Source organism: Typopeltis vanoorti, chromosome 9 (assembly GCF_054136105.1).
Source record: "Typopeltis vanoorti isolate ZY-2024b chromosome 9, IOZ_Tvanoo_1.0, whole genome shotgun sequence".
Taxonomy (NCBI): Eukaryota; Metazoa; Arthropoda; class Arachnida; order Uropygi; family Thelyphonidae; genus Typopeltis; species Typopeltis vanoorti.
This window is the reverse complement of record NC_143557.1, coordinates 4,311,366-4,326,521: the sequence shown is the minus strand read 5'-3', so window position 1 is coordinate 4,326,521 and position 15,156 is coordinate 4,311,366. Positions and strand designations below refer to the sequence as shown.

The 15,156-nt window shown below is 34.9% G+C and overlaps 1 protein-coding gene across 1 annotated transcript in view; it reads right to left on the bottom strand.

Annotated features, from left to right (window-relative positions):
• Tsen54 (tRNA splicing endonuclease subunit 54) overlaps positions 1-15,156 on the bottom strand; it is a 274,826-nt gene that overhangs the window by 222,465 nt on the left and 37,205 nt on the right. The window contains exons 2-3 of the mRNA XM_090397395.1: positions 14,370-14,534; positions 3,872-3,935 (exon numbers count right to left, since the gene is read on the bottom strand). Of these exons, the coding sequence (XP_090253521.1) occupies positions 3,872-3,935; positions 14,370-14,534 (229 nt within the window). The remainder of the gene's footprint in view (positions 1-3,871; positions 3,936-14,369; positions 14,535-15,156) is intronic.

Below are 15,156 nucleotides of genomic sequence, written 5' to 3'. Positions count from 1 at the left end.
GACACCGGAAGTAATCTCCTTCCCGGCTGCTAGCTGAAGGAGTCGGGCATGCTATACGTGAGCTGATGGTAGACATCAACTAGGACCATCGGTAAAAGTTTACTGATGCGAAACAGCAGAAAAAGTTCCCCAAAAAGGACGGCCGAGATGACAATATCGATCCAGTAGACGAGCGTTTGTGCGGCAAAGTGCAAGGAATGGCGATTTGCGTTGATCAGCGTAACCTCCACATGGACATGACTCGATAAAGCAGAAAGATATCTGACTACAAAGGACGGACGAAAAGAAGCGCGATATCCTCTCAGGACACTGGTAACATACAGTAAATTCCTTATTCTTGTAACAATTAGTATTGGGGCAAGGAGAGAAGAACAGATTTCTAATTGAGACGAAAAGGGAACTTTTAAGTGACTTTTGTGCTCAGTAACGTGTTAATCATATTGGACTAGTAGTCTGAAAGCCTGAGAGTATGCAACACTTAGTTGAATGTGAATTGATCTTTGTTAGCAAGTTTTACTTAGAATTTTGAATTAGTGTTTTATGATGAATGTGTACTTATTTAACCTAGAGATGTAAAATTAGAGTATTTTGATAATTAGAATGTTCCTTATAGCTCAGCTAGTGAATTAGAATTTTGATATGATATACCTTTGATGTGTGGAAGTTTATTGTATGTAATTGTGATAATTAATAAACATGTTTTTTCTATGTAAGTCTGAGTTTGTCTGAGCATGAGACTGAATTTACCACTCGCTAATATTCGGACCTGTGAATAAGGGGAAATTAAAGAAAGTATAGAAAATTTTAGGCCATGACTGCAATGGTGAAGTTTCTATAGGCACTTAATACTTTAACAAGATTAGGTAATACTTGAACTCTGGGAAGGTTTCTTTGTACAAGAATTCTTCTGTACTAGGACTCTGGCTGGCGCAGCTACAATAAACAAATTTTGTCAGAGTTCCGAAAGGAGAAGTGGCCCCAGAGAGATAGGTTAGAGATTTCAGGCTTAGTAGGTACGACAGGGATTTAGGATAAAGAAATAACAGGAAAGTGACGCCATAGTAAAGGTGCACAGAGAAACATGAAATATATAACACAGTGCTTGTTCACAGCATGTGCGACATTGGCGAATGCGGCCGGCGCCGGAAAGATACGACTAGTGGTCAGGCGTGAAGCGGGACAGGAATACGTACATATTAGAAACCGCGTAACTCCGAATTCACATAAGTCCGGGTATTACTGTAATTATACCAGACACCTAGGATATCCTTATCTTCAGTTTTCATTTCACCTTTATCATCTTTGATTTCTTTTTCGGTACTCTTTTTTCCATTTCTAAGCTTTTCAATAGCCTCAAGAACATTTTGCCAGCTTCCTGATGTTTACTTTCTATTTTCTTACTGAAGTCCTCCCATGACTGTTATTTAGCTACTTTTATACATACCTTAGTTCTCTTCAATTTTTCTCTGTATTCTTTTAGGCATTTGCCAGGAAGTTTTGGTATGCTTTCTTCTTTTCCAGAAATGCTTCTTTAACTTCCTGTGTACACCATGGAATTTTTCTACCCTTAGAGACAACTTCACCACATACCTACCTAGCTGAATCAATCAATGTCTTCTTCAGAATTTGCAACTGAGTCTCAAAGGTTTTGGTTCTTGTTTTCAAACTGCTTCAAATTTTTTTTAATAATGTTTGTATAGTTGCATCTACAGTTTACCTGTGAAATTTAATTATTTTTAAAGCTTTCTTACATACTGTTCTTTTCAATGCAATATCCATCTTTATCCTGCTTAGGACTAAGTAATGGCTACTTCCAATTTCAAATGCTTTGCACACGCTTGTATCTTGAACCAGCACGATGATATCACTATCAACAATGAAATAGTCAATGAGATTTTTCTTATTTCTCGTGTCTTCTCTGTACGTGAACTTGAGCACATTTTTATGTTCAAACACAGTATTAGTAATGACTAGTCCGTATCCTGAGCAGAAAACCAGCAAATACTTAGCATTATTATTAGCTTTAGCCCTTTTCTCTAAATGTTCCCAAAACATTTCTATATGCTTAGTGGAATTCATTTTCTACTCTACTGTTTAGATCTCCAACAAGGACCACTTTTCCATTTTCCTTATGTCAGCTTCATGTTTCTTTATGCCATGCGTACAAATAAGTTTCAATGTCCATTTCCCCATTCTGAAGTATGTTGCACCACTCTATTTGAAACTTCAAGTAGAGTGGTGTTTATCAAGAAGTTTATCTTCATGTTTGGCGTTTAAAAGACTATTGCTGCTACTCCTTTTCCATGATCATTATTGTCTGAATATAATATCTCTAACTTATTATTTAGTAAGATCTCACCTGGTTTTGTCTTTTTTTTTTTTTCAGTAATGCAATTATGTAGACATAGTACTTTTCTAATTCTTCTGCCTGGTTGATTTCCTTTCCCTTATTACTCATTATACTGATGGTTCCTATCTTCAGTTTTTCTGATGATAGGTTTCTTCTTCTTCTAGACGTTGAATTGGAGCTTGTTCCAGTAGCTGACTTTTCACTGTTCGCCCTGGTTCCCTTATGAAACAGCTGGGGCCTTGTTTAACCTGGTGATGTCTCAGCCAGCATAAAATCTTATCATATTGTATGCATTTGTCGTTTAAGCCAATAAAGAGTACATTTTAGTCGGCTAGTCCCAAAGTACTAGCCCACTTTCATTCATTCAGTACCTAGTACATACCTACTAATGGGGTGCACCATGTGAAGATGAAGATTGGACATACGATCAGAACTACCAATCAGTTCTCTGCATTCGTGAAAAGCAATGTGGAGGTCTCCTCCCAGTTATTTGGCTTTGACCCTTAAAGCACTCCTATTATTATTATTATTACTATTTTAAATAACAGATTGTCTATTACATGTCAGGAGTACTGCATTACATGTGAGGTTATTATTGAAATGAATGAATGCATTGATTTCATTATAAAATTTATTTATTTGACGTGATCAGTGTAATTTAATTTAAATGTGCACGAGCTTTTCTGTTTTCAAGTAAAGTGTCATAATAATAACTCTTAATGGTGGTTTGTTTTTCTTGCTTCCCGACTGAAAACCAAATGTATGCACATATTGGGACATGCATATAGTGAGAATACCATACTACTCATGAAAGAAATTTTTGGAAATCAATAGCAGATGTTTATAATGTCTTTCATATTGAAAGAAAAACATTTAAAAATTATCAACTGTTATCTTATGGCAATGACAACTGTTGTGGGAAGAAACTATAGCAGGTTGAGCTTTTTAATGATTGCTTGTATTTTCTTAGTCTTTCATATAGAAAGAAAAATAAAGTTCTGAACCTTAAAGAAATAAAAGGATGGAAGTAAGTAAAGATGTTAATTTCTCTTTAATGACCTTTATTGCAAACCAGCAACTAAATCACAAAAACTAAATTGTTTTTGTGATTCTTTAAAAGGGAACGTCATAGTGTTCAAATTAAAGATTTCAGATTCAGAAATTTACAGAGTTGGAAATAAAATTTCTTAAATAAATTCATTGGTAGCCACCAGTGATCAAATAACTTGACAGTGAATCAGATGATGTTTTAAAATTGGGGGGTAAAAAAAAGTGTGAATCATGCGTAGAACTATGCTGAAAATTCACTCTCCAATTGTCTGTGATAACTGCAGTGAGGCTAGTAGGCAAGTGGATTTCTGGAGCCCTGATTACACACACAGTTAGATTGTGAGTAATTAATATTTTATCTACATGGGCAAATTTATTTATCACCAAGACTCAGCTATCTAAAAAAGTAAGTCACAAAGTTTATATATTTGTACTTTAAAGTATCCAGAATATAATAAAGTAAAAGGTTACCTTGGGCTTTTCCACAACTGCTCTCTTTATATCTGGATTCCATTCAGCTTGAACCAAATCACTTCTATAAAAAAAGGAAAGAACTACATTTCAGCTTTAAAGAATATGCAAGTGGTGAAAGAATTCACAACAAAATACATTCTAACAGAAAATAGTAATACCCTGCTTAATACTCATGTTAGAGGCTTAATAGAGTGAAACAGCACTAAGAAAGGATTAAAAATGTTATTTAATTCTTTCAATATTTCATCTCGGTCAAAGACATTGTCAGGGATTACAATATGAGACTTGTAACACACACACACACACAAAACTTAAGTGAAACATGTGGACAAAAGACTAAAGTCCTAACTAGGTGTAGCACCATCTGTGATACCTGTTGGCAGCCTAGAATGTAAACTGGGATCTCAAAGTATTAGTGTTTGCTGTATTTTGAGAAGTTTTATGTAACCATATTTATTTAGATTAGGTTGATTTTTCAGAGCAGCTGCCGATTCCAATCAATGCTTTCCCATTTAGTGTCATTTTGTTTCAGCACTCATGTTCAGTAATTCTCAAGCGCAGTCATTATCACATCATCGCTAACATTCATTTTGTCATTCAGTGTGCCTTGTGCAGAATACAGGTATGTCAGGTGCTGTATATTGTCTGGCAAATGCAGAGACAATATACAACAAATTGATTAGGAAGTAATATCGAAGTTTGAGGCCTGCAACTTTCACACCACACATTTCAAGAAACTCATAGAGAAAACAGATGAGGAAGTTAAAACAATCAATCAGGCAATTTCAGAAAGGCCACAACATTATGAATGCCATAGATAATATCTATAGCTTTACTTCAGAATTACTATAGAGAGGTCTTACTACAGAATTCCTCAGGAACTGCATCATAGTGATCACGTAAATCACTGACCGGTTCATCAATAATAACCATGAATATGAGCAGAAGCAAGGTATGCTTAAAATTATATCCTGCTAATAAGAACTGCTTCATGAAATGACAACACTTATTGCTTACATTATTCTTACATTACTTATGAAAGTCATCTTAGTAACTTTCATAAAAATAAAAAGTTATTTTTTATTGCTTAATAAAAGTTCATTATTCTTCTTCTTCTGCATTGTATTTCCACCTATCTAATAAAATATACTGTTAAAATTACCCCATTTAGTACTCTTTTGGTTAGTGCTACATATTCTAGGTAGCACTAACCAGGGTATTACTATTTTAGTGGCACACCAGAAAACATGTCACTAAGGGTGGCTGGTGTTGGTGGCAAAAAAAAAAAAAAAAATTCTGTGTATGTTTACATGGGAATTATTTAAGAGTTGAAGCTAGATAAATGAGAGAAGACATCCACAGAAACTATAAAAAATGACTAAGAACCGACTAGGGATTCTGAACTAATGTTCAGTTTTCTCTTCATCATTGCATATCCTGCTGGGTAGGCATCCACATTGTTGATGTCAACAAATGAGAATGAACAAGCAAATTGGGATTTTGCTAACCAAACTGTATTCTATATTAGCTGAAGTCATATATATGCTACAGCAGTGTGGCATATAATGTTGATATAAGTGATGTTACCAAGAAACTGGAAAACAAATTCTGTGCCAATGACTATACTGAAGGTACTAATAATGAAGAAATACATGAATACTTAATTTATGATAAATAATCAAAAAATTGTGTGAATATGAGAATGATCCCAATGTAAGTTTTGCTGATCTTGAGGAAAAAAAGAAAGTATTTAAGATATTGGGTTGGAGGATTATTTAAAATGTTACAATTCTATGGTGTAAATCAAACCTAATACAAAGCAATATAGAGGTTTTATTTAAATTGCAAATCAGCAATTAGATATGAAGGACATGCAGGAAGATGATCTGATATGAAATCAGGTATAAGATATGCCATCTCCACTATTATATAATCTATATTATTGTTAAATTAAAGATTCTAAGAAATTATATGCTTGTTTAATCCTTTATCCAAATGTAAGCAAAGTTTGCATGTGAAGTATCTTCACAATTAGGCTACTGTCTATAGAGGCTAATGACTTCACATTAAGAAGTCATTATGCAAATGCCATGAATTATGGGAAGGAGCTCTACCCAGATCGGTTTCAACCTTTATTTATTAAGGTCTCATCATTGGCATCTTAAATTAAAGGGTGCCAGTCAATTATATCCTTGGTTAATCCTGAAATATATGTGAAATACCTTCACAACTAGGCTGCATGCATTAGGGAATATTAAGGCAATTAATTTAAAGTCATTAGCTCTATATACAAAAAAGCCTAGTCATGAAAATACTTCACGCACAAACTTTGTTTGCTTACACTTGGATAAAGAATTAAACCAGAATATAATTTCTTGGCATCTTTTAATTTAATTTATAAACAAGTGAAAAAAAACTTTCACCAATGAGCTCCAATCTTGAGTATTTCAATAATAAGATGTTACACCTTTTCACTACTTGTAGATGGAAATACATGGCTTCTGCAATACTTCAACTTGACATCTTTCTGGGTCTGGCTCCCACTGATTAGCCCTTAAAGGATGAAACCAGGGTCTGGGCAGTGGCCCCCTCCAATAATGCATAACATTATAGACACATCCAAAAGCATGTGTTTTGCATTATGAATTACTTAGATAATTAATGTGATGTTGTTAGCCTCTATATATAAGTATCCTAGTCACTGAAGATACCTCACAAGTAAACTTTGTTTCCTTACACTTGAATATATGATTAAACAAGAATATAATTTCTTGGCGTCTTTAATTTAATTTATAACCAAGTGAAAAAAAAGTTTCAATATATACTATCTACCAATAATTGTCCAAACATCCCTGTTACTTGAAGTTAGTGAGCATTCCAGGTTTGTTAATAACATAAAAACTGGTGTATAGATAGTACGAAGCAATATTTCATCATAGCAGTTGAATACAGGTGGTATCGCAACATGACATGAACTCAGTGACTTCGAGAGAGATGTCATTATGGGCTGTCACATTGGCGGCATGTCCATATGTGCCACTTCCACTCAACTGGAGCATCCAAAATGTGATGTGATTAACAAATGGAGATGTTTTGGCATCACTAGTGCAGGAAAACCCCCCCCCCCGTCGTTTGTTGGGGGAGAAATGACCGAAAGGGACAGGGGAGTGTTAAAACAGGTGGCATGCAAAACCTGGCTACAATCGGCACAGACCATCTGTGATGAGTTCCAGAGTGTCAGTAACACCATGGTAAGCACTATTACTGTACAAAATGAACTTCATTTACTGGTTTTCAACAGAAGAGCAGTGGCATAGAAGCTGAACATCACAACAATGAACAAGACGGCTCATCTGGCTTAGTGCAAAGAGCATGTAAACTGGACAACTGACCAGTGGAAAACGGTACTCTAGAGGGATGAATCAAGGTTCACCTGTTTCTATCTGATGGCTAGGTGTGGGGGCAGCCTGGTGAATGCTTGTTACCATAGTGCATTGTACCCACCGTCAAATTTGGTGGTGGAGGAGTAATGGTGTAGGGTGCATTCTGCTGGTTTGGACTGGAACCACTGGTAATTGTCCATGGTTCCATGAAGGCAGACAAGGATGCAGCTATGAATGCCCTGGCTTGTGCAGAGTCCCGAACTCAACCCATTGAACACCTGTGGGATGAACTAGAGCGGTAATTGAGGTCTAGAGCTGCTGAACTCAGTGCTGCTTTGATGGAGTAATAGAGACAAATTCCACCTGATGTCTGCTGCACATTGGTGGAAAGACTCTCTCAAAAGGTACAGGAGGTGATCAAAACCAAAGGTGGACATGCCTGATATTATGGTTCACCTGCTGGTATCAATTGTAAATTGCTAACGTGTCCAGACAATTATTGGTAGATAGAGTATTATTGTTATAACAAACCTCTGTAAATAAGTGCCTCCATAACGCAATTGAAAGAACAACGATACATTGTGCCCTTCAATTGTAAAAGGCCTAAGTTTAATTCTCATCATGGCAAGAGGAATCTTTATATGAATTTTTTCAATTGAAGGCGAGTTAGCCAATCTCATATGGAGGTAGTAGGGTTTTTTCTCCCAGAAACTTGGGTTTTACATCCTGCATAAAGACAAATCGGGCCTTCAGAACATGCACAATTTAGAGACAAAAAAAAAAAGGTAGTGGTGGACAGTAGATGCCGCTGATGTAGAGGATGATGGTAGCAGAGGTTTGGAGTAGTGGAGACTGAGAGCAGGTGTCCTCTCTTGAGTCTTCAGACTCCTTGGAGGTGTCATAAAATAATAAATATTAATAATAAAACCACTATGGAATCAACACTCACTGTGAGAGGTCTCACTCATTCATTCATACAGAATTTTAGAAAATAATAGCACATTCTGGAAATGCATTCTGCTTATATGCCATTTTCTGTGTAAAAAATAAAAAAACTACTACTCATTCTTCTCTTCACCCGGACCTGCTCAGAAAAACAGCAAATGAATGCTACAAATGCAATGCAAAAACTGTGAGCAAGGGTAGACCAAAATAGGTGATTCTAAATTTGGCATTCCTGCCAAGAGGTATCAAATCAATGACTGAATAAGTACAACAAATGAATAAGATAGAAGGAATCCTGTAAAGTGTAATTTGAATAGCTGAGATAAGCAGGTACTGAGGTTCTGTTATAAATAACAGTTCAGGTTTAGATGCCTGTAGGAGATATGGTGGTGGATCATTTATGTTGGTATTAAGACATAAATGCTGGTTAAGAGGATGCAAAAGCTTTTTTTTTTTTTAATGTATTTCTATTGCATGATGGTATGCTCTTGAATGATGTCAATCAATGCTTGGTAGTAATGAAATTAAGATTCTGCACATTCAGCAAATATATGAAAAGATATGTTAAGAACCCACAATCCTTTCTGTATTCTCATATCAGTCCCTATCATGTCAGACACTACAATATCCTCCACTCTCATGATATACCTTAGAAAAATTGTCATTCAGTTATAACTATTTGCAAAAATAATGTTTTGGGACTTCTTTTAGATTGCTCAGCTAATTTCTGTCAATAATCTGATTTTACTTTCCTTACCATACTGTTTATCCTTCTTGACTGTGCTTTGAAATGATGATAAATTTGATCATGTTTCTCTATGTTACTTTCTCCAACTTTTTTTTCCCCCCAGTTCCTGATAAATGATGTCAATCAACCATTTAACTCCTACCTACTTTATCGTAACTTTGGATATACAATCTGATGACACTTCTTTAAAATGCCAATTGATCATCTCTCTCATGCACTGATAACATCCTACTGTTGAAGATTTCTTACATCACTTCTGCACTTGGACAACAGAAGTAACGTGAGAAAACTTCAACAGGAATGAATGCATTCTGAATCCCTTCAGAAACAACTCAAGTTTCTCTGACTGCAATTATAAACTGACAGTGAATAATTTTCTTTCTCCAAACACTCATCAGGTATTGCAAATTAAGCACTGTAACAACCATAAAACTTTTATATTTCCATGTTTGAGCATTTCTAGTCAATATCATCTACTCTAACTGCCTTTCAACATTTCTCATTTCTGAGTGCCTTTTTCTACCTCCAATACAATACAATACAATACAATACTGATATGTACTCATTACTCCTCTTCCAAATATCTTCTACCACCGTTACACCATGCTTTAATAATTTTTCAGTAAAATAACTCAAAACATCCAGAATGCCTTGATTTTCAGTTTTTATGTCACCTTGATCATTTGATTCCTTTAACATTCTCTGGTCCATTTCTGAAAGGAATCGGAGATGATCAAGGAAGCATAAAGATTGAAGTTTATAGGAATTTGAACATTCCAGAACATTTTTCCGTATTCATAATATTTATAATTTATATTCTTACTAAAGTTGTCCCATGGCATTTGTTTTAACTTTCTTAACACAGAACCTACCTTTCTTACATTTTTCTCAGTATTCTATCCTATTCTTCAGCTCTTATGTCACCTTTATGAATCTGTATTTCTTTTACACAATCTCTGATTTCATTTCTAAACTTTTTTCAATTGTCTGAAATGTGTTTTTTATTGTTCACAATCTTCCCATATTAATCTTTTTGTTCTTTTTATTTTATTGTTTATTTTTTATTCTTCTTATTTTATTTATTTTTTTGCTTGGCGAGTAACTTCTCCTTCACAAAAAATTATCGATTTGTTTGAATTCCTTTATACCAGAGGTGTCAAACTGATGCCCAGCAAAGCCTCAAGGAAAGATACAAAAAAAAGATGGTTGCTTTTTATAATAAAGCAGAAATATCGATTTAAACATTCAATTTATTTGTTTTCATATGACATTTATAGTTACAATATGGATGCAACAACCTGCTATAATATAATTGCAATAATAAAAGTAGCTGAAATGTTTTACTTGTCCTATAGGTTCTCCATTCACAAATGAAGAACCTATTTGATATCAAATTGATATTTTCAATGCTTCTGCCTATTTTCATTGTCTTTGTCTTGTTATTGCTGACCTTCATACCATATCTATTACAACAGTTATTCAATTTAGTCAGAGAATCTTGCAGACTTATAGCAGATTTATTTAGAAGTATAACATCGTCTGCATAAAGCAAAGAGCTGACATTAACATCTTCAATTCTGATATCATGTTTAATACCACTTTCCTTCATAATGTGATCCATATAGATAATGAATAACAGAGAGGATAATGTACATCCTTGTCTCACACCAGATTTAACATTAAACCATCTTCCTGTACTTCCTTCAATTCTAACTGCTGACTTACAACTCAAATAAAGGCTAAGTATTGCTTGATATAATGATCCACTCACATCATACAACTGTAGCATTTTGAATAGCTCCTCTCTTGGCACCTTGTCATATGCTTTTTCCAGATCTACAAAACTTAAATACAGATCTTTGTTATATTCCCATGACTTCTCAACTATTTGTCGTAAAGTGAATATCTGATCCTGACAGCCTCTATTTGGCCTGAATCCAGCTTGTTCTTTACCAAGCTTCTGTTCCACAATCCTTCTCAACCGTTTCTGAAGTATACTGGCATAAATCTTACTAGGAACACTCAGTAGAGAAATACCTCTGTAATTCTCACATTCAGTTTTATTTACCTTTTTATATAAGAGTACTATGAGAGCTCTACTCCAATCATCTGGAATTCATCCCTCTGTCCAGACCTTCTGAACTATGTAGTGCGGCCACTGTAAAACTTTTATACCACCATACTTGAGTATATCTGGTCGAATATCATCTATTCCAGCTGCCTTTCCACATTTCAGGCTTTTGATGGCTTTTTCTACTTCAAGTATGGATATGTATTCCTGATTGCATGCCTGGTCAGTGTTTATTTATTAACACTGTGCTGTCACTGAGTATTTTATTTAGTAATTTTTCAAAGTAATTACTCCATACAGCAAGGATATCTTTTTCTCCAGATTTCATTTCACCTTCATCATCTCTAATTCCTTTTACAGCATTCTTTCTCCATTTCTGATCTTTTTCAACAACCTCCAGAATATCTTATACCACCTTCTTGATATTTATTTTCTGTGTTCTTACCAAAGTCTACCCGTGACTTTTGTTTAGCTAGATTTACACAATGTTTAGCTTTCTCACATTTCTCTCTGTATTCTCTAAGAGCACAAGCTGACTTATTTGTCAGAAACTTTTGATACATTTTCTTCTTTTACTTCACTGCCTCTTTAACTTCCTGTGTCCACCATGGAGTTCTGATTATTCTATCCTTGCAGACAACCTCACCACATGCCTCTCGGGCTAAATCAATCAATGTTTTCTTCAGCGCTTGCCACTGAATCTCCAAGGTTTGGTTTGGTTCCTGTTGTTAAACTCTTTCATTTTTTCTTGAATAATGTTTGTTATTTTAGTCTATAGTTCACATCTGAGAGCTGCTCATCTTTTATTCACTTTAAAACTTTCTTACATGTTTTTCGTTCAATATGAAATTCAATTTTATCCTGCTCAAGACATGGTGTTTATCGTACAATGAAACCTGTGGAGACTTGCTATTCCTGAAGTATGGGGAATTGTCATACAAAATTGTGTAAAATAATTTTTATATATGTTATCTTATTTTAATGTAATGTGTTTTTCCCCTCTACATATATTTTAATTTAATTCTATAACATGCTACTGCACGCACATTGGGATTCCATTGTAATCATTCACCCTAACTGTGTACTCCTAGTATTGTTTGAATTAACTGTACTGACTGTACTGACGATGTCCTAAGATACTTAGGATGAAATATATACTAATTAAAACTTATTACTGTGGTTATTACATGTGTTTGTTTAGTCAAGACATGGTGATCACTTCCAATTTCAAATCCTCTGTACACTCTAGTGTCCTGCACTAGGGAGAAGGCATCACTGTCAACAATAACATAGTCAATGTTTTCTTATTGCTTATCTCTTCTCTCCATGTGAATTTATGCACATTCTTATGTTAGAACATTGTGTTAGCAATAACCAGTCCATGTCCTGAGCAGCAATCCAACAGGTATTTGTCATTATTATTAGCTTTGCTGTTTTATCCAAATTTTCCCAAAATATTTTTGTATGTCTGACAATCATTTCCTACTCTGCTATTTAGATCCCCAACAAGGACCAACTTTTCCTTTTTCATTGTGTCAGTTGCTTTCTCTAAACCCTCAAAAAATTCCTCCACTTCTACCTTAGTAGAACCTTCTTGGTGGAGATAGAGAGTTGTAAAGTAGGTGCCCTCCCTCGATGAGTCTTTGGACTCCCTGGAGGTGCTACATAATAATAACAATAATTCGATAGAAATATAGGCACAAATAAGTCTCATGGTCCAGTTCTCCATTCTGATATTTGCCCACATCGCTCTACTTGAAACTGCCTGCCATTCAAGAAGATTAGCCTCATATTTAGTGTTGAATACTATGGCTACTCCTTCTTTTCCGTGATTGTCATTGCCTGAATATAACATTTTGTATTTATTGCTCAGAAAAATTTCACCAGTTTTTCTTTTTTGTTTCAGTCACCCCTATTATGTTGATCTGGTACTTATCCAATTCCTCAGCTAGCTCCATTTCTTTGCCATTCAAGCTTATTATGTTGATAGTACCGATCTTGAACTCTGGTGATGTTGAGATGGGGTGTGTTTTAGGATTTGTTCCAGTAGCTGACTTTTCCCTGGTTCCCTGGCTAAAACAATGGGGGCTTGTTTAACTGAGCGACATCCCAGATGGCATGAAATTCTGTCATGTTGTACCATAATTTTATTGGTTTAAGTCAGTAAGAATTCAATTTGGTCGGCTAAATCCCAAATTGCCAGCCCATCCTCGTTCGTTCAGTATCCGGGAAGATACCTAACAGGGTGCACCACGAGGTCAGAAGCCCTGGTTGGTTCTCTGCATTCCTTTAAAGGCTATGTGGAGGTCTCCTCTCAGTTATATAGCTTTGACCCTTAAGCACCCCTATATTAGTTTAATATTCATTATATTATTAAACTAATATTGTTAAGAGAGAATTCCATCAAGCTTTCTTTTTTTTTTCTTGTTACAAAGTATGACAAGAAATTATATTCTTGTTTTAATCCTTTACCAGAAAACAGATGTGTATCACCACATTATTTTAATAATATGATGATACATAATTGACCTATGTATAGAAAATATATGACTTCTGCATTAATTTAACCACAATATCTTCCTGGGTCTATCTCCCACTGATGAAATTTCAATAAAGGTAGAAACCACTCTGGGCATTGACCATTCCTGTAATGCATAGCAACGTACACATCTGAAAGGATGCATATTTTATTTATTTTTTTTATGGAATATGAGTCAATTAATATGAAGTCAACAGCAAACCTATGTCCTTATTTCATCCTGAACAGCAATTTGGCAAGTGTTATTTCTATTCCAACAAATATTTCTATCTGTCTGGGATTAACTTTCTACTCAGCAGTTTAGGTATCCAACAAGAATATGCTTTTCATTTTATTCCAGTTTCCCTCTCTAATTATATTCCTCAGGCAACAACATTATCCAGAAGGAAAATATTAACAGAGTTCTACTATGTCAAACTCTGGTCAATCCTGCAATTCCAGCTTACATGAAAAATTCCACAGTGAAATTACATCCATTTCAGCAAAAGAATACACTACGACACTAAGGAGAAATGAAACGAACTGAGGACAACATGGATCTACTGGTCCATGTTATTCTCTCTCAGAAAATATCAATCAGAACTGCATTGTACACTTTTCGATGAAATTAAAAAACTATTCATAGTAGGCAAGAGTCTCTTCTTCAACTTATGCATAAGAAATTACCTTTACATAAAAACAGACAGTACTTGTGAATTATACTTAAATGTTGCCATTATTACATAAGTGCTTCTACTTTAAATCACTATAAAAAAAGTAATGAAACCACCACTGAAATGTATCTTACATATATGCACACCAATACTTACAAAACTGCTGATCTTTTTTCTATAAGAAGATGTTTCCTTTCTTCTAGAAGATGATGTAGCTGCATGCCTTCCTCTACTGATGACACAGGAAAATATGTTTTCTTCGCTGCACATTCTGGAAGTGAACAGTCACGAGGATTTCGAGCAGCAAAAAGCTCTTCAGAACTACAAATTTTTTAAATAAATATTTACCACAAATAATATTTTAGTTAACATTGGATTTCTCAAGAAAGCTATATAGTAGTTTTATCAACTGTATATTTTCATAGAAAGGCAACTGCTAATAACAAATAAAAAAATAAATAAGAATAAAAATAAAATACTATGAACAAAAATACTGAAATTTTCTTAATGTTGCAAACTGAATAATTACAAACAAATGTTCACTGGTTCTCTTCAGAGACTAGACAGTAACCCTTTCTACCTGGTCTCTGAAGAGAACCAACCAGGTCATAACAGCTGTCAGCCAGTGAAACCTTTATTATTATTGTCAACACCATACTTCCAAGGAGTCAAAAGAATCATTGTGGGAGGTACACACTTACACACGAAGCCCATCAAACCTGTATTTACCACAATATCAGAGAATACACTCCACTCAGCAACCACTTTCCATGGAAAGAATCTGCTCCTTCTATCCCTGCTCAATATTCCTCATGCAGCTTCCAGTGATGGTCCATTGTTCATTACTTCCTTCCTCCATCATATGAAAAATTTCCTTCACGTTAACTCAGTAACAATCCTTTACCCACTTAAATGTCTCAATCATATCCCCTTGCTTGCTCCT